This window comes from Aethalodelphis obliquidens, unplaced genomic scaffold (assembly GCF_003676395.1).
Source record: "Aethalodelphis obliquidens isolate GAN/ISIS:26980383/991018 unplaced genomic scaffold, ASM367639v1 scaffold31, whole genome shotgun sequence".
Taxonomy (NCBI): domain Eukaryota; kingdom Metazoa; phylum Chordata; class Mammalia; order Artiodactyla; family Delphinidae; genus Aethalodelphis; species Aethalodelphis obliquidens.
In genome coordinates this window covers 1,890,891-1,911,894 of record NW_020837975.1, presented here as the reverse complement: position 1 = coordinate 1,911,894, position 21,004 = coordinate 1,890,891, and the positions used below count along the sequence as shown (strand labels likewise).

The 21,004-nt window shown below is 39.4% G+C and overlaps 1 protein-coding gene across 5 annotated transcripts in view; it reads left to right on the top strand.

Moving 5' to 3' along the window:
* The window catches only part of PRIM2 (DNA primase subunit 2), a 278,658-nt gene extending 273,318 nt beyond the window's left edge, over window positions 1-5,340 (top strand). For 4 of the 5 annotated variants that reach the window (XM_027126848.1, XM_027126850.1, XM_027126849.1 and 1 more), the window contains exon 14: window positions 4,720-5,340. In XM_027126848.1, coding sequence (XP_026982649.1) covers window positions 4,720-4,941 — 222 coding nt within the window. In that variant the 3' untranslated portion in view covers window positions 4,942-5,340. The remainder of the gene's footprint in view (window positions 1-4,719) is intronic. The other variant, XM_027126852.1, reaches the window with a different exon arrangement.
* Window positions 5,341-21,004: the final 15,664 nt, after the last annotated feature.

Genomic DNA, 21,004 nt, shown 5'->3' with positions numbered 1-21,004 from the left:
CAGTTGAAAGGACTAAACATCAATATAGTAGTAAACAACAAATTCTCATCAATTTTGTCAGAATAGGAATCTCAACAGATAAGCCACATCTCTTTGGTATTTTCAGCATCATCTTTGCAAACTCTTTCCCTTGTAGACTGTATTCTTTGATTTGCTTGCTCAGCTTGAGAGTTTTAATTTAATATGTGTTCTTAATTATTTGTGGACCCTTTTAATTAAGAAGCCTCAGAACTTTAACAAATTGAGGTCTCTTATTCAACCTCTTACCTTTTTTTTAGAGAAGATATGAAAATTAGATTTAAACACTGAGTTTGTGACATCACTAAAAAGTAAGAAGTGCTTTTTTATTTCTCAAATCTGCTTTTGTAGCATCTCTCCTATTGATTATTCCTGCAAGAGTATTACTACTATAGCCAATTTTTAAAACTTGCCTTAGATTAATGAAGATATTAAAAAGACATATGTCTAAATCCTCCCACATATAGAAGTAGTCTACTTTAAGCCACATATAAATCAAGGGAATAAAAAGGCTGTTTGCATCCACTAGATGTCTCACTATAGATTTTTTGTTGTGAATATGTCTCTTTGCTTATTATTTTTTCTAATTTAATTTAAAAATAGAATCTATTTTTATTTCATGTTGCTGCCATTCTCCTCACCCCCCCAAAAAAAACCTCCTATGTTTATTTTCTTGAGGCCTCTGTGATTAAACTCACTTTAATGAAAGTTTTGAAAATGAACCAGTTAACTGATAACATTTACAGCAGTGCTGCAGTGGTTCCATATGGCTTTTTTGGTAAGACCAGCTGCCTCATTATAAGGTGTCATTGCAAAACCTCTTGATTAAAACCCAAACATCCCGTAGGTAAAACAGTATTGCTTCCAGTCCTTCAAAATCCACATTTTCTGTGGCAGAAATATGAGACCTATGTTTGTGTGAAGGTCATTGTGTGCAGAACATGCTCATTCCAAGCTCATGTTTGAGAGAGATTCACTTGGTAGATATCAAAAGTTGGCCTGCTTGAAATCTGTTTTCCTCAGTATTTTTAGGGAACAATGTTTTATATTGAAGTGAATTTTTTTTTCTTTTGGCATACTCCATTTGTAAATGAAAACACTAGGCCTTGTATAGATTAAACTCTGGATTTTAACTGAAAATAGTTTCTTTAGAAATAGATCTCTTTAAGCGCTGAGTCATTCTGAATACTTATTTTGCAAATAGCTGAGCATAATTCTCTTTTCACCATAGAAATCTCTACAAAAATCTTGTTAAAATCTATCACACATTTTCCTGCAATCTTAAACGGTATATACCAAGTACATTTAAGCTTTGTAATCATCACTCAGGATCATTGTGGAGATCAGTTAAAACCCTGAGCCGGGAGCCCCACCGTCTCTCATGCGGGTCACTCACTGCAGTGCCTTCCTGACTCCTTTCCCAGCAGCTGCACACATGCACCGGCCCAGTTCTTTCCCCTCCACACAGCTGCTAGGGTGATCTTTAAAACAGAAAAACCTGATCATTTCAGTAACCTGCTTTTAAAAAAAACTTTAAAAGCCTTCCCCATCGCTCTTCAGGTGAAATCCAAAATTTATAATGTAGCCTATAAAGGGCTCCATCCTACTTCTTTCTTCTACCAGTCTTGTTTTAGCTCTTTATGGTACTGTGGGTCTTCCAAGATAACAGGACAGAATGAAGATGCATCACAGAATTTCCCTCTCCCATTATTTAACAAAATGTACAAAACATAATAAAAAAATCATCAACCACAAAGAAAAAACATCACCATAGCAACCAAACAAGAAAAAAGGCAAGGAAAGAAACAAGATTCATATCAGACAAAATTGTGAAAATTCTCACTTAGTATTTCCATATCTAGAATGAAGCAAACTGAATATTCCTTTTTTTTTTTCTTTAATGAGGAGTAAAGGAAAGAGCTGCTGACTTTGAAGCAATAATAAATGTGGCATTTAGATGTGGGTAAATCTCTTTCTCTATTCTTTTTACTAAATAATTTTAAAGTAAAATCTATTTTCATTCTATTTGGTTTATGCTTCTCCCCTTCCTCCCTAAAAATCCCTAATTTTATTTTCCTGAGCAAAATGAAAGATACCTTCCTTCAGGCAAAAATAAAAGTGAAAGAAGGAAAACACTCAAAAGAAAGAACCCATCCTAGAAGAAACAATCCAGTAAACAGAAGGAAACTCTTCATAAGTTCATCATGCTACCAGACATCTTAATAGATGTTTGGTAAAATGAGCTTACTTAACAAAATGAGTTAAGAAATGGTGATTGCAGACCTAAGAGAGAAATTGAAAAACATGACATCATACAGAACCATGGTTATAGGCCCTCATTTCAAGACCCCTGGCATTGTTTTAGTTGGTTAATAAAAGTATTAATTAAAATGGGCAGTCATAAAAAAATGTATTTTTTAAACATTACATTTTAAAGGTAAAACATTTGAATGCCATTTGTTTACTAATCTTTTGATATTAAGGGCAGGGTCTTTTGTTTGAATGTAGGTTTGGGATTGGAATTTGATTTTATTTTTTTTCAAAAACCATATGCATACTACACCATCACCAATTTCCAGTTTTGGTTTCTTTAAAGTGGAAAAGGAACTTAATTATAATACAAAGCAATCTGATCTTTCTCCCTATCTTTTGGGAAGTTCGGTTTTGTTTTCTTTTGTTTTAAGTAACTTGCCTTTCCTGAGTCTTTCCAAGCATTTAATTTAGATTTCATAGAACCAACAACTCTTTCTTTTTACACTCCTATTTCTTTGGTTTTCCTCATAGCAACCCTATGACATAGCTGCTATTATTACCTCCATTTCATGGGGGAGGAAACTGAGGCTTAGTGTAAAGATTACCATATTTCATTTTGTCCACACTGAAATCTAATCATTCACTTTAATCCACAGAGTCATCTTCTGTGATAGATATATTGACACTTTTAACAACTTGAAGCAAGGTGTAGAAAATACCCGATATGTAATTAAGTATCACAAAAGGTGCTAGCTTCTTTTTGCATGAAATGACACCACTGTGTTTTTTATAATCTTTATAGACAAGTTCATCTCTAGAAATAATATTTATAATGATATGATTGTAAGTTTGTTTGACTTTCCATAAAACCTCTTAAAACAGATTTCAGAGGAACTAAGTGAGCTAAAGGCCTGAATTCTAATTCAGACAGATCCAGTTTCTAGTGCTCTATGACTTTGCCTAAACCATGTAAAAAATCTCTTTGGGTCTCAGTTTCCTAGTCTGTACATGGAGAAGATCCAGTTTAAAGTATTCCCTACATCTTTCCAATCTCTAATATTCTCTATTTATAAAAACCATAAAGTCTTCTGATTGAAACGTGCTAGGCAATAAACTTACTTTTCATGGAATACTTTGTAAAATGCAAACTTTATATTGAATCTCCCAGTTTTTTAATGAATTGGGTGAAAAACAATATAATGAAGAAGTTCACAAATGACTCCGTTGTTAATAAAAAATCCTAGATAAAACATTCAGGAAACATTTTGAAATTAAGCAGCAAAGTAGCAGGTAAAAAATTGTTCTTAGTGATCTGAGTATTAACTCTTAAATGAGTGTGTACACTATCAATCTGCTATACACTGAATTATTATAAAAGTATTGGTCTGGTGCGTCCCTGGTGGCGCAGTGGTTGAGAGTCCACCTGCTGATGCAGGGGACACAGGTTCATGCCCCGGTCTGGGAAGATCCCACATGCCACGGAGCGGCTGGGCCCGTGAGCCATGGCCACTGATCCTGCGTGTCCGGAGCCTGTGCTCCGCAACGGGAGAGGCCACAACAGGGAGAGGCCTGCGTACCGCAAAAAGAAAAAAAAGTATTGGTCCAACATGTATCAACAAGTGACTAAAGAGAATCAAGAGAATCCTGAGGTTCTGAAGTAAGTTTTAGAAAAGACCTTGTTTCTGTTTATGGGTCTACCTGTTAAGAAGGTTCATCCTGAACTGTGACGGTAACTTTTAACTCCCTGCTAATCCATTTTAATCTACCATAAGATTACACATATCTTTAATTGCATCACTTCCCTTCTTAAGGAATTTTAGTGACTCTGTGATGCCTACAAAATTAGGTCTAGGCTACTTACCCTGGTTGTCAAGGCTCTCCATGGTCTGGCCCCAGCCCGTCTTTCCAGCCTTATTTCCTGTTACCCTCTTTCTGTGCCTTTCACAGCAGCCCACCTGCACTACCTGCTTCCCTAGACATTCCTCTTCACCCTGCCCCTGGGATCCTGCTGCTTGATTCACCCTGGACCTCATTATCCCAGCTTTTCACTCTCTCATCTTTCCAAACCCAACTCATCTGGAAAGATCCTCCCTCCTTTTTTCGTGTTTTTCTTTTTTTTTAAACAAATATTTATTGGCCAACAAGATGCCAGGCATTGCTTGGATGTGCCTTTGAGCCATCTGAGGTGGCAGGTAGGAGTTGGGTGGGGAAGCAGAGCCAAGTGCAAGGGGTCTGGGCTGGACGTAGAGCGCAAGATTCATAACTGTCAGGCGGTGGCTGAAACTCCCTGTGAGTGAAATCATGTAAGCAGTGGTTTGAGTGTTTTGAACGAGAATCTGTGTTTCGTGTATTGAGTAGGTTTTGAATGAGGTCTGGGCGGTTCTTGATGTCCCTTTATTTGTACTTTTGTTACGTATTAATGTTATACACATTTGCTTGCCTGTACAGGTAGATGATTGTGGCTTTTCTTTGAGTCATCCAAACCAGTTCTTTTTTGAGAGCCAGCGGATCCTCAGTGGAGGTAAAGACTTCAAGAAGGAATCCGTCCAACCAGAAACGCCCCAATCCAAACTGAGTGTCCAGAGAAGCAAGGATGCGTCATCTGCTCTGGCCTCGCTCAACTCCTCTCTGGAAATGGATCTGGAGGGGCTGGAGGAGTTGCTTCAGTGAACGATTCTTGGGCAGTTGGTAGCCTGTCTTCCTCAATAGTTTTTATTTCCTACTTTACGATTTTATCTTCTTTTTTGTCTGCCTTCTCCCTCCACCCGACCCCCTTTCATCCATCCACACGTTCACGCGCTTCACAGAAGGCCACCTTGCAGGTAAAAACAAAGACCTCGTATATTTTGCTGTGACAAAAGAGAAGAGGAAGAATTTCTTTTGAAATCTAACGCTTGAATGGTGTGATTTAAGTCCCATTTTAGGAGATAAAACAGCTTTCTGGACTGGTTACAGTCCCCTAGAAACAGTACGACTAAGAACAGCTTTTATTTTAACACTTACCACTGTAATGTTGACCCAGGCCTTTTCTAGACCATTTCTGTTAATAAATATCAAAATGTATAATGAGTGTAATTGTGAGTCATATTATGCCTTAACAGAGGAGATATTACCTCAGCTTTTAAAGTGGTATTTGGGAATATGCAATGTATTGCCAAATCACCAGTGAAGATTTTAAACTGTTCTTCCTTTTTCTCTTGAGTTGGTCATTTGAGGTTATTCCACATCAGCAAGGAGAATTTTTACCCCTTTGAGTGGTAGCAAACTTTACTGAAGTGAGTTGTGACTCAGGAATTAAGAGAAACAGAATGTGTACAGTCATACTGTTAACAAATAGAAGGATTTTATTATATAAAGTGATGGTCCTCCTTATCCACTGTCGTCTCCATTCACTCGGGGAGAACAGCCCATCACTAAGGTGAGAAGGTTCTAAGGAGAGTCTGCAGTGTTTCTTCATTCCACCCCTAGCTTCCATACCTCATTGCTTCTGTGGTTGCTGTGAACTGCCAAGTAGGTTTGGTAAATTCATCAGCTTCAGTGGTGAATATTCCCATATTTGTAATAGTGCCTGTTTTGGTGCCAGCAGTGGAGTTGGTGGATGTTGTGGCTGGTCCCAGGGGCACTGGATCAGCACCCTGCTCTCTGTCTGCCCTTGGCGAGTGACTAACGCACCGTGTGCCTGGAGAGGCCCTGATCTGACACATTTCCTCCCTGTGGGCTCTGCTCACTCACCCAGAGGATTTGGACTTGTAGAGGGGAGACCCAGGTTGAAATGTAACCTGTCCTCACCTACTCCCTTGGGTTATGTAAAAACACCATTCTATGCAGTCCTCTTTTCCTGGGAAAAAGGGCACTTGCCCTTTATCCTCTTTTTTTTTTTTTTTTAATTCTTATTGAAGTGTAGTTGATTTACAGTGTTGTGTGTGTTTCACGTGTACAGCAAAGTGATTCAGTTATACATATATCCACTCTTTTTGCCCTTTATCCTCTTGAATCACATGAGACACTGTATTGCATTCAGAGAACTGGACTGTTAGAAGAACTACATTCTAAGTCCTGTGGGAAACTGCAGCGATGAGAAAAGGATTTAAACAGGGTCAGAGCATCAGAACCTAAAAATGTCAAATCATCAGGTTTTTATCTTAGGCTGCTGAGCAAAGATTTCTTGGAATATTTAGTAACATATAATTAAATGAGATATTATCTGAACCTTTGCTTGTCTTTTGTGAATTATTACCTAGTTCAGAAAATAGTGTTATTCCACTACAAATTACCTCTATAAATCTGTCCCTTCTGAAACCATCTGCTATTCCTTGTATCATGCATAATTCTCAGCAGGAATCTAATGACTGCCGACCACTTCATCCATGGACTGCAAAACCACGCCCTTTTTTTTTTTTTTAATGTTAAGAACAAGTGCTTCATGTGGCTGTTTTAACCACAGAATTAAGTTAGTGATGGAAAGCCAAGCATAGAAAGGTAGGTCTCTGTTGTATTAGAAGGGAAAAACAAGCAGCAGTCTTACTACTGTAGCTCAGTGAGAAATCTTAGGACAGGGTATTTCATATCTGGCACAATGCAAGGCTTTCTTTTTCTCCTGCCGCACGTTCTCCTTTCTTGAAGCCTGTGTGCCCACCAGCTAACAGCTCAGAGCCCTCGACAGCAAGCAGATGTGTCTGAGTTGACTGTTTTATCCTAGCAGCCTCAAGAACTTGAATGTTTTGTGTCTAGTCAAACTCCAAAATAACACTAGTTTAAATATTAGTTGTATTATCAGTTCCATTTCTTTGTAATAAGGCTTGATCTCCTGTCATATATTATACAGAAGAATATATAAATATTTTGTGAAGTGTGTAAATTAGAGGATAGGGGTTAGAGGTTTATGTAAGAAGATAGACATTAATGCCTTTCTGGTGGTTTGTGGACTTGGAAAAAGCAATTTATTTTTCATGCTTCACAGGTCTAGACAATTTTGATTGTTTTCTTTGAAAGACCTGTTTGAATCAGATGATGTAGGAAGAACTCAAAAGAAAAATCAAAAGCCAGCAGCCTCTTTTCAAAACAGTAGCCAATGAAAAAGAATATGGGCCTTCCGGATCTTTTAACTTCTGGTCTTTTATTACCTCTTCAAGGAGGAGAGGCTGTACGATTGTCAGAGACAAAAGAAGAGACAGTCGAAGCCAGAGACCAGGTTGGAAATTTGCACCTGGTAGAAGCACTGACATTGTTTGTGGAGATTCTATCCCATTTCTTTCATTTTGTTTTTCACTCTGCCAAGACAGTATAAAACTCCTAATTGCAATGTGCATAAAAGAACACTAGGAAGATTTTAAGTAAACTTTTTAGGAATACTTACTATAGTTGTGAAAGTGAATAGTCACAGATTTTGAATGAGGGGGAGCAGAATAAAGCAATGGGAAGGATCTTTAATTCATACGGAATTTTAAGATGAGGGATTTCTCTCTGTAAAAGCATGAGGAGCATTTGCTTCTTACACTTTGCTGCCTTACTGATACTCAGGGTCTTTGCAAGCAAACTTCTGAAATTCTTTGCAAAGAAGAAAAGAAAACTGGGATTTAAGCTTGAAAGGCGAAATGAGACAACTCTCAAATTCTGGTTTGGTTAGAGTCTACTGTTTGCAAATTTAATCAGGGTCTTCCACAGGCATCGGCTTGACATTTAAGTGCGCATTAAACAGAGTTGACAGCCGTGCTGAACATGAAGCTCGGTCTGAGGACATCTTTACAGCTGGAAGGGAAAGAAAGTCGAGAAGCCTCAAACCACTGTGGTAATTAGATCCATTTGTTAACTTCTTTTCTAATGTTGGCAAAGGGAGGAGAGAGAAGGCTGGCAGGGAGCCAGAGGGACCAGAGCCAGGAAGGCAGGGCGCTGCTCCCAGAGGAAACTGAACAGTCAGGGAGGGCCCTGCTGCAGAGGAAGGGGCAGCCCTTTCAACGCACAGACAGGAGCACTGTGTGCAAAAGGTGCGTTTTGAACAGGTGTGCGGGTTTGGTTGTCAGGTGCCCTGGAAGGTGCACAGCATTACCTGGGAATGGGCTTCCCAAAGACACTGTCTGCCCAGAGGTAGTGTTTCTCACAAGGGTATCTAACTTACATGCAGGTAATCACTTATTTACCCAGAACGTCTGGCCTCCTTTTCAGTATGGAGCTTCTTTTTGACAGATAGCTATTGTCCTGGTCTAAGGCTTTCCACTCTAATTGGCATTGTAGGCAATTAGCTCTGTGATGCTATGGAAATCTTGTCACCTGTAGGAAATTTATCTTCCCACTTATCTCACCTTCCTGACAAAAGTGATACGATTTCCTGTTATTGGGTTTGCTTTCTGTCCCATAAGCTTTCTTTGTCCATTCTTCATGACATTTTATTTTCTCCAAGAATTATCACTGTAGAACCTTATCAAAAGCTAAAGAATATGTCTGTACATAGAGCTTCTGTATTTTCCCTGAGCCTTCAGGTGCAAGACTGTTTTTGAATGTTGATGACAAGGTAGTGAAACAGCGCTGCTAATAAATGCATGATGGATTTTTCAATTCAGCCCTGTGTTTCTAGGTGTTCATTCACCATAATGGAACTATGAGGCTCTTTGAGGGGTTTTGGTTTTTTGAATTTTTTAATTGAAGTATAGTTAATTTACAGTGTTGGGTTAGTTTCAAGTGTACAGTGCAGTGATTCAGTTATACATATATTCTTTTTCAGATTCTTTTCCATTATAAGTTATTACAAGATGTTGAGTACAGTAGTAGATTCCTGTTGTTTACCTATTTTATGTATAGTAGTGTGTTTGAATTTTTACACTGAAAGCATGGAGAGAAAGTAAATTCAGCAAATAATGCATTTAATTTAGAATCTGTGGGGGCTCCAATCAAGATGGCAGGGTAGAAGGACGTGGAACTCACCTCCTCCCACAAATACATCAAAAATACATCTACAAATGAACAGTTCTCACAGAACACCTACTGAACACCAGCAGAAGACCTCAAACACCTGAAAGGACAAAGAAGATCTCCACGTAACCAGGTAGGGTGAGAGTGGGGGTGGGGGAGAGGAAGCAGGATGGGACCTATGTCCCTGAGAGGGAGCTGAAAAAAAGGAAAGGTTCTCGCATCTGGGAAAACCCTGTCACTGGCAGGGAGATCAGCCAGGACAGAAAAGGGAGCTTCAGGGGCTTAGAGGAAAGTGCAACAATCGGTTTGTTGGGCAGGCAGAACAGAGAGAGACCTGCACAGACAGTGCAGGCCACCTCCCTGTGTGCCCCAGCCTGAGATGCGCATCCACTGGTATGGGTAGGGGCTGGGTGCTGGAGTCGAGGTTAAGAGGAAAATCCCAGGGAGAGGACTGGGGTAGGCTGTGCAGAGACAGCCTGAAGGAGCTGAGTGTGGTATGACTGTAACCGACGGTGTATGTGGAAGAAGCCTGGGCCCTCTACAGGAGCAAAGTGCCGTTGTCAAGTGGCACGTGAAGGGAGGGGCAGGACGTGCCATAACAGCCTCTTTCTCCACATGCTGGCCCCTACCTCCCTGGGCTCTGGGAGTGCACAACCCAGCCGCCACCTTGGCAGGTGCCCACACCCCAGCTGCTGCCTGGCCAGGCATCCACGCCCTAGCTGCTACCTCGGTGGGCTCCCGTGCCAGCCACCACCTCAGCAGGCTCTGGGAGCAGGTGCCAGCAGGTTCCCCGCACACAGGCGGGGCTGAAATCATAGTGAAGCCCCAGGGGCTGCGCAACTTAGGAAATCAGGGCGGAAATCTTCCCATGGCTGCACAAGCTGCAGATTTACACCTCCACCACTGGCTTTGTAAATTCAGCACCTGCAGGACATCCAAGCAGACAATGGGTGCCCCCGCAGCTGGAACGGGTCTGGCCTTAACAGCTGTGGGCTTTGTGGTGTGTGCACACAGGGACTGGGCCATGACTGGGCTGCTTCCACCGCTCCCATGGCAAGTCAGGTGCACGACTACTACAGGCCTGGGACCTGACTTCAGCGGATCTGTGTTGGTGGCCTTCTGAAAACAATGCCTGAGGGACATCAGGTCCAATTGCTGACATTCCCATGGTTGAGGTGAGGGCAAGAGCAGAGCCGACAACAGTGTACTTTGTGAGCCTGCACAACAGGTGACAGGTGGCACCACAGAGCACACTCCCCAGTAGACAACTCAGGGGAAGGAATTGTCAGTGGATCCTCTCCCAGCAGGAGCGCTCCAGTCCTGCCTACCTCATGCCTCAGCTCAGAAACAGATTTGGAGCTTCTACTCCAACAATGAGGGAGCAGACCCTGCCCCCTGACAGAGCTGTGACAACCACAGAGCAAAGAAGAGGCCCTGCTCAATATCCAGTGCAGACTCTGGTCACTACACCACCACTCACAACCTCTATCAAGGGGATAACGGCCAGCACATGCTGAGGAAGGAGGTGGCAGGCATCCATACTAAAAACAGCCCTCGCACCAAAAATATTAAACTCACACAAGCTACACAGGGATGCTCCTACATAAAAATAGCCCTCCGAGACCACAGTAGATAATTGTTTCTCCTAAACTCATAGAGTAAGAGAAATATAAGTAAATTGAAGAAGCAGAGGAACCACTCCCAATTAAAAAAAAAATATCAAGAGAGTTCCTCTGAAAGAACAAAAAGTGAAACAGACCTCTTCAGTCTGACACCAAGTTTAAGGGAGATAATGAAAATACTGAAGGAATTAAGAAAGGCTATTGATAGAAAGGCAGATTATTGTAAAAAGGAACTAGAAACTATAAAAAGGAACCAAAAAAATAAGAAAACTTATTTGCTGAGACAAAAGCTGAACTAAAGGCAATGAATAGCAGAATGATATAGTTCAGGAGAATGAGTAAGTGATTCAGAAGATAGAATAATGGAAATCACCCATTCAGGACAGCAGACAAAAAGCCAAATTGCAAAGGAAGAAAGAAAGCAATATAAGAGACCTATGGGATAATATAAAGTGTGCCAATCTATGCATAATAAGTATCCCAGAAGAAGAAGGAGAAAAGGGGATTGAAAATGTATTTGAAGAAATTATGACTAAAAACTTCCCAAACCAAAAGAAGGAAACAGATATCCAGATACAGGAAGCACAGAACATCCCAAACAAGATGAACCCAAACAGACCTACACCAAGATATTATAATTAAAATGACCAAAGTTAAAGATAAAGAGAGGATTTTCAAGGCGGCAAGAGAAAAAGTTAATTATAAGGGAACCCCCATAAGGCTATGAGCTGATTTCTCTACAGAAATATTGCAGGCCGGAAGGGAGTGGCAAAATATACTCAAAGTCCTGAAAGGGAAAAATCTGCAACCTAGGATACTCTACCCAGCAAGATTATCATTTAGAATAGGAGAGAGAAAGAATTTCTCAGACAAGCAAAAACTAAAATACAGCAATACTAAACCTATCCTAAAGGAAATATTGAAAGGTCTTCTCTAAATAGAAAAGTAAGAAGCTATAGGAAGGAGAACATCACAATTGGAAAGTAAATCATTTAAATAAGACAGTACACAGATTTAAAAAAAAAAACATTTCTGTAAAAGCAATGAACATCAAAAGGATGCACATAAAGTTGTAAAAGAGGAGAACAAAATCATAAAATGTGGGGGAAGAGCGTAAGAGAATGTAGAATTTTTTTTTCTACAATGTGTTTGAGCCTATGTGACTACCAGTCTAAAGCAATTAGATATAAGACGGGGTTAACATACTTGAAAAAGGTTAACCACAAATCAAAAACATACAGTACATTCAGAAAAGCCATAGAGAGAACACAAGCATAATACAAAAGAAAATTATCAAACCACAAAAAGAAAAATAAAAAGAGACAAAGAAGAAATGTAAAATCAATGGGAAAACAACGTTTAAAATGGCAATAAATACATATCTATCAGTAATTAAACGTTAATGGACTAAATACTCCAATCAGAAGACAGAGTGGCAGATTGAATTAAAAAAAAAAAAGTCTACAATATGCTGCCTAAAAGAGACCCACTTTAGGGCAAAGGACACACATAGATTGAAAGTGAGGGGATGGAAAAAGATTTCATGCAAATGGAAATGTCAAGAAAGTGGGGGTCACAATACTCATATCAGACAAAATAGACTTTAAAACAAAGGCTATAAAGAAAGATAAATAAGGACACTATATGCTGATACAAAGAGCAATACAAGGAGAGGATATTACACTCATCAACGTATATGCACCCAATATAGGAACACCCAAATACATAAAACAAATACTAATAGACATAAAGGGAGAAACTGATGGGAATATAATAACAGTAGACTTTAACACCCCACTCACATCAGTGGACAGATCTTCAAGACAGAAAATCAGTAAGGCAACAGAGATCCTAAATGATACAATTAGACTTAATTGGTATGTTTTCAAGATGTTACATCCAAAAAAGCAGAATACACATTCTTTTCAAGTGCACATGGAACATTCTTTAGGATTAACTATGTACTAGGGCACAAAACAAGCCTCAACAAATTTAAGAGTATAGAAGTATTCAAGCATCTTTTCTAATCACAGGAGCATGAAACTAGAAATCAACTGCTGAAAAAGAAACAAGAAAAAAACAATTACATGCAGACTAAACAACATGCTACTAAAAAACCAGTAGGTCAATGATGAAATCAAAGAAGAAATTAAAAATACCTTGAGGCAAATGACAATGAAAGCAGAACCCAATGAAAAATCAATGGGATGCAGCAAAAGCAGTCTTAGAAGGAAGTTCATAGCGATACAGGCCTTTTTCAAGAAGCAAGAAAAATCTCAAATAAACAACCTAACATACCACCTAAACGAATTAGAAAAAGAAAAATAAACAAAACCTAAAGTCAGCAGAAGGAAGGAAATAATAAAGATCAGAGAGGAAATAAAGTAGAGATTTTAAAAAAAATAGAAAAAGTCAATAAAACTAAGAGCTGGTTCTTTGATAGGGTAAACAAAATTCACAAACCTCTGGCCAGGCTCACCGAGAAGAGAGAAGACCCAAATAAACAAAATAAGAAATGAACGAGGAGAAATCACAACTGATACCACAGAAATACAAAAAAACATAAGAGAATACTATGAACAATTATATGCCAACAAATTCGACTACCTAGAGGAAAGGCGGGGAGGGATAAATTAGGAGTTTGGGATTAACATAAATACCCTACTATATATAAAATAGATAACCAACAGGGACCCACTCTATAACACAGGAAACTATACTCAATATTTTGTAATAACCAATAAGGGGAAAGAATTTGAAAAAAATACCTATAACTGAATCATTTTGCTGTACACCTGAAACCAACACAACATTGTAAATCAACCATACTTCAAAATAAAATTTTTTTAAAAGTTGAGCATTATGTTTTATTCAGCAGATATACTGAGGACTTCAAGCCTAGGAGGCAGCCTCTCAGCTCTGAAGGATGGTTCCAAAGAGGTAAGGGAGGAGCCAGGATATATAGGAGCTTTTGCAGAAAAACCCCCCAAAACACACACAAAAAAAGTAGGTGGAATATAAAAAGATTACTATTAATTAAAGAAAACCTGACATCTCAAGTTAATTAATTTACCACTTTTCTATGTATGGGAAGATGCAAGAGTCTGGGCTTTTTTTTTTTTTTCAATAGATCTTTATTGGAGTATAATTGCTTCACAATACTGTGTTAGATTCTGTTGTACAACGAAGTGAATCAGCCACATGCATATATATATCGCCATATCCCCTCCCTCTTGATATTCCCTCCCATCCTTCCTATCCCACTCCTCTATGTCATTGCAAAGCACTGGGCTGATCTCCCTGTGCTATGCTGCTGCTTCTCACTAACTATCTATTTTACATTTGGTGGTGTATATATGTCAATGCTAGCCCCAGCTTCCCTCTCCCTGCCCCGTGTCCTCAAGTCCATTCTCTATGTCTACATGTTTATTTCTGCCCTGCCACTAGGTTCATCAGTACCATTATTTTTAAGAGTCCATATATGTGCGTTAGCATACGGTATTTTTTTCTTTCTGACTTACTTCACTCTGTATGACAGACACTAGGTCCATCCACCTCACTACAAATAACTCAATTTCATTTCTTTATATGGCTGAGTAATATTCCATTGTATATATGTGCTACATCTACTTAATCCATTCATCTTTCGATGGACATTTAGGTTGGTTCCATGTCCTGGATATTGTAAATAGTGCTGCAATGAACATTGTGGTATATGTCTCTTTCTGACTTACGGTTTTCTCAGGGTATATGCCCAGTAGTGAGATTGCTGGGTCATATGGTAGTTCTATTTCTAGTTTTTTAAGGAACCTCCTTACTGTTTTCCATAGTGGCTGTATCAATTTACATTCCCATCAATAGTGCAGGGGGGTTCCCTTTTCACCACACCCTTTCCAGCATTTATTGTTTCTAGATTTTTTGATAATGGCCATTCTGACTGACATGACGTGATACTTCATTGTAATTTTGATTTGCATTTCTGTAGTAATTAGTGATGTTGAGCATCTTTTCATGTGCCTCTTGGCCATCTATATGTCTTCCTTGGTGAAATGTCTATTTAGGTCTTCCACCCATTTTTAATTGGAGTGTTTGTTTTTTTGATATTAAGCTCCATGAGCTGTTTGTATATTTTGGAGATTAATCCTTTGTTTGTTGTTTCATTTGCAAATATTTTCTCCCATTCTCAGGGTTGTCTTTTCATCTTGTTTATGGTTTCCTCTGCTCTTCAAAAGATTTTAAGTTTAATTAAGTCCCATTTGTTTATTTTTGTGTTTATTTCCATTACTCTAGGAGGTAGATCAGAAAAGATCTTGCTGTGGTTTATGTCAAAGAGTGTTTTTCCTCTAAGATTTTTATAGTGTCTGGTCTTACATTTAGATCTTTAGTCGATATGGAGTTTATTTTTGTGTGTGGTGTTAGGGAGTGTTCTAATTTCATTCTTTTACATATAGCTATCCAGTTTTCCCAGCACCACTTGTTGAAGAGGCTGTCTTTTCTCCATTGTATGTTCTTGCCTCCTTTGTCAGAAATTAGGTGCCCATATGTGCATGGGTTTATCTCTGGGCATTCTTTCCTGTACCATTGATCTATATGTCTGTTTTTGTGCCAGTACCATACTGTCTTGATTACTGTAGCTTTGTCATATAGTTTGAAGTTGAGGAGCCTGATTCTTCCAACTCCGTTTTTCTTTCTCAAGATTGCTTTGGCTATTTGGGGTCTTTTGTATATCCATACAAACTGTAAAATTTTTTGTTCTAATTCTGTGAAGAATGCCATTGGTAGTTTGATAGGGATTGCATTGAATCTGTAGATTGCTTTGGGTAGTATAGTCATTTTCACAATATTGATTCTTCCAATCCAAGAACATGGTATATTTCTCCATCTGTTTATGTCATTTTTGATTTCTTTCATCAGTGTTTTGTAGTTTTGAGTACAAGTCTTTCGCCTCCTTAGGCAGCTTTATTCCTAGTATTTTATTCTTTTTGTTGCAATGGTAAATGGTCGTGTTTCCTTAATTTCTTTTTCTGATTTTTCATTGCTGGTGTATGGGAATGCCAGAGATTTCTGTGCATTAATTTTGTATCCTGCAACATTACCAGATTCATTGATTAGTTCTAGTAGTTTTCTGTTGGCATCTTTAGGATTTTCTATGTATAGTATCATGTCATCTGCAAACAGTGATAGTTTTACTTCTTCTTTTCCAATTTGTATTCCTTTTATTTCTTTTTCTTCTCTGACTGCCGTGGCTAGAACTTTCAAAACTATGTTGAATAAGAGTGGCAAGAGTGGACATCCTTGTCTTGTTCCTGATCTTAGTGGAAATGCTTTCAGTTTTTTACCATTGAGTATGATCCTTGCTGTGGGTTTGTCATATATGGCTTTTATTGTGTTGAGGTAGGTTCCCTCTATGCCCATTTTCTGGAGAGTTTTTATCATAAATGGTGTTAAATTTTGTCAGAAGCTTTTTCTGAATCTATTGAGATGATCATATGGTTTTTATTACTTAATTTGTTAATATGGTGTATCACATTGATTGATTTGCGTATATTGAAGAATCCTTGCATCCCTGGGATAAACCCCACCTGATCATGGTGTATGACCCTTTTAATGTGTTGCTGGATTCTGTTTGCTAGTATTTTGTTCAGGATGTTTGCATCTATGTTCATCAGTGATATTGGTCTATAACTTTCTTATTTTGTTATATCTTTTTCTTGTTTTGGCATCAGAGTGATGTTGGTTTTATGGAATGAATTTGGGAGTGTTTATCCCTCTGCAGTTTTTTGGAAGAGTTTGAGAAGGATCAGTGTTAGCTCTCCTCTAAATGTTTGATAGAATTCACCTGTGAGGCCATCTGGTCCTGGACTTTTGTTTGTTGGAAGATTTTTAATTACATTTTCAATTTCATTACTTGTGATAGGTCTGTTTATATTTTCTAATTCTTCCTGGTTCAGTCTTAGAAAATTGTACCTTTCCAAGAATTTGTTCATTTCTTTGTGGTTGTCCATTTTATTGGCATATAGATGTTTGTAGTAGTCTCTTAGAATCCTTTGTATTTCTGCGGTGTCAGTTGTGATTTCTCCTTTTTCATTTCTAAATTTATTGATTTGCGTCCTCTCCCTTTTTTTCTTGATGAGTCTGGCTAAGGGTTTATCAATTTTGTTTATCTTCTCAAAGAACTAGCTTTTAGTTTTATTGATCTTTGCTCTTGTTTTCTTCATTTCTATTTCATTTATTTCTGTTCTGATCTTTATGATCTCTTTCCTTCTACTGACTTTGGGTTTTCTTTGTTCTTCTTTCTCTAGTTGTTTTAACTGTAGAGTTAGATTGTTTATTTGAGGTTTTTCTTGTTTCTTGAGTTTAGATTGAATTGCTGTAAACTTCTCTATTAGAACTGTTATCGCTGTGTCCCATAGGCTTTGGGTCATCATGTTTCCATTGTCATTTGTTTGTATGTATTTTTTAATTTATTCTTTGATTTCTTCAGTGATCTCTTGGTTATTTAGTAGTGCACTGTTTAGCATCCATGTATTTGTGTTTTTTACAGTTTATTTTTCTGTAATTAATTTACAATCTCATAGCATTGTGGTCAGAAAAGATGCTTGATACGATTTTAACTTTCTTAAAGTTTCCAAGGCTTGATTTGTGACCCAAGATGTGATCCATCCTGGAGAATGTTCCATGTGCCCTTGAGAAGAAAGTGTATTCTGCCACTTTTGGGTGGAATGTTCTATAAATATCAATTAAACCTATCTGGTCTATTGTGTCATTTAAAGCTTGTGTTTCCTTATTTATTTTCTGCTTGGATGATCTGTCCTTTGGTGTAAGTGGGGTGTTAAAGTCCCCTACTATTATTGTGTTACTGTCAATTTCTCCTTTCATGGTTGTTAGCATTTGCCTTACTTATTGAGGTGCTCCTATGTTGTGTGCAGAAACATTTATAATTGTTATATCTTCTTGGATTGATCCTTTGATCATTATGTAGTGTCCCTCCTTATCTCTTGCAACAGTCTTTATTTTAAAGTCTATTGTATCTGATACAAGTATTGCTACTCCAATTTTCTTTTGATTTCTATTTTCATGGAATATCTTTTTCCATCCCTTCACTTTCAATCTATATGTGTCCCTAGGTCTGAAGTGGGTCTCTTGTAGACAGAATATATATGGGTCTTGTTTTTGTATCCATTCAGCCAGTCTGTGTCTTTTGGTTCGGTCCATTTAATCCATTTACATTCAAGGTTATTATCAATAGGTATGTTCCTATTACCATTTTCTTAATTGTTTTGGGTTTGTTTCTGTGGGCCTTTTTCTTCTCTTGTGTTTCTCGCTTAGAGAAGTTTCTTTAGCAGTTGTTGTAAAGCTAGTTTGGTGGTGCTGAATTCTCTTAGCTTTTACTTGTCTGAAAAGCATTTGATTTCTCTGTCAAATCTGAATGAGATCCTTACTGGGTAGAGTAATCTTGGTTGTAGGTTTTTCTCTTTCATCACTTTTTGTATATTCTGCTACTCCCTTTTGGCCTGCAGAGTTTCTGCTGAAAAATTATCTGATAACCTTATGGGGATTCCTCTGTTATTTTTTGTTATTCCATAGGTTATTCCTATGTTATTTTTTTCTCTCTTGCTGCTTTTAATATTTTTTCTTTGAATTTAATTTTTGTTAGTTTGATTAATATGTGTCTTGGTGTGTTTTTTCCTAGGGTTTATCCTGTATGGGACTCTCATACAGGATATAGGATGCAACATCCTTTGTTTATTGATATGGCAGGTGACATTTTTCCTCCACACCCTGGAAGGAGCTTATGCACATGTCTGGGGCCCTGGGTTTTGTAGCTGCCACCAAGGGACACAATCTTTGATCACCTGGCTCTGGTGGCCAGAAGGCTTGCACTTCTGGGTCCTACAGGACTTCAATAAACAAAGAAACAGCTCTTAACCAGCTGTATCCCCAGGGCTCAGCACAGAGAGAGTAGAAAGAAATCACCATTTCCTGGTTTTTCCCTGAAAGTGGTTTATATGCATACTTGATAACTTCTGCCAGAGGGTCTGGTTTCCACTCAGTCTAAATCTAGGTGCTGACTGAGATACTCCTCTTTGGGACACTGACAGGTCTTGGTACAGCCTCAACTACTGGGAGCCTCTAAAATAAAATAATCTGCTTAGACAATCACAGAGGTTTGAGAGATAACTGAAAGGTGAGACTGGGTTGAATGATAAGGTTATTCTCCTGCAGGAGACCACTCTGTCAAGACGGGGACAGGTGGGTGTTTAATCTGATGCATTGAAATCAACGCAGAGAGTCAAGAAAAGTGAAGAAACAGAGGAATATGTTCCAAATAAAAGGCCAAGATAACACTCCAGAAACAAACCTTAATGAAATGGAGATAAGTGATAAAGACCTGATAAAGACTTCAAAATCACGGTCATAAAGATGCTCACCAAGGTCTGAAGAACAATGTGTGAACAAAGTGAGATTTTCTACAAATGGTTAAAAAACATAAGAAAAGTACCAAACAGAAATCAGAGAGCTGAATAAAACAACTGAACTGTAATAGAGCCGTTCGACAGCAGACTAGATCAAGTGGGAAGAAAGGATCAGTGAACATGTAATCAGGGCAGTGGAATTCATCCAACCAGAGAAGCAAGAAGAAACAATGAAAAAAAGCAGAGATAGGAGTCAGGTTCAGGATGGTGACGTAGGAGTGTTCTGAACTCACCTCTTCCCTTGTATATGCCAAATCTACAGCTACATATGGAAAAATTTCCTCTGAAAAGAACTCCAAAATCTAGCTGGCTGACTCTGGGTAAATGAGAAAAATCCCACATCGAAGTGGGTAGGAGAAGCTGAGGCACAATTTTGCCATAAACACCAACCTGGTGCCATGACCAACAATTGAGAGGGAACTTACAAACCTGAGCTTCTCCCTGAGGAAGGAAGGGCTTGAACCTCACATCGGGTACCCCAACTTGACTGAGAGACAAGTCCCCCAAACATCTAGTTTTGAAAGCCAAGGGAGCTTGTGTCCACAAGACCTACAAGGCTATGGGGAACTGAGAAACAGCCCTTAAAGGACTCACGTGGACTCACCCATCTCAGGGCCCAGTGCAGAGGCAGCTGAGTGAAAAGTTCCCAGACATTTTGTGAAAGAGGCTTACTTGTATATCTTAAAGCATCAGCCAGAGGGGCCGGCATCTAATTTAACACGCACATCTAGGAGCCTATTGAAATACTCTCCAAAGACAGAGGCCTGTGGGTGCCATCTTTGCACTGCCCTCTGCCTTCTCCAGCTGGTAGGTGTCTCCTGGAAAGGAGCTTGGACCTTCATCTCATGCCCTGTGTTTTGTGGCTGCTGCCCAAGGGACCCTCCAGATCACCTGGGTCTGGTGGTCAGCAGGGATTACAGTCATGGGTCCCCAGGTCTGTAACAGAGAAAGGTTCTTAACTGACTACCACACCCTGGGCACAGCAGAGAGGAAATAGAGATGCCCAGTCTTTCTGTGAAGGGGGCCTGTTAGCTCATCTTCACAGCTGTGGCCTGAGGGGAAGGCCTCTAATTAACACATCTCTATGGACTGCCTGTAATCTCTCCAAGGTCTCAGAGGGCACTGGGCACTATCTCCACCCTTCCCTCTGCCATGCTCCAGAGCGCCAGTACCAGTATCTCTTGGGGGAGCTGGTACCTGTGTCTGGGGCCCTGGATTTTGTGGCTGCTGCCCAGGGGAAAACCATTGGTCACCTCCTCTGGTGGCTGGTGGAGCTCGCATCTGTGGGTCCCCAGGACTGTCACAAACAGAGAGGCTGTTCTCAGCTGGCTACCACACACAGGGCACAGCGCAGACCTGCCACACCAGCTGCACGCCTCAGGTGCTACTGAACACCGCAGTGGTCTTCCAAAATCCTTGCTCCTTAAGTTATAGGGCATTAAGTGGACTCCTAGCTGGACTTCCCTGCTGCTTAGAGGCACTTACCACTTCAAACTCTAGGCCATATGGCCACCGCTGTCCTCACACCACCACACTACTGCTGGACCACAGTTACCTGCTTGATATGCAAATAAATTCCAGCTGAAATTCCAATACGCAGTGGCTTTAGCTCACTTATCCTAAATGTACTTTCCAACAAGAAGGGGAAGTAATTGTACCTGGACCCATTGAGGGAGTGGTGTGAATCTCTAAAGGGCAAAAGAGGCAGTCAGTGTTGGCTGGCACCAG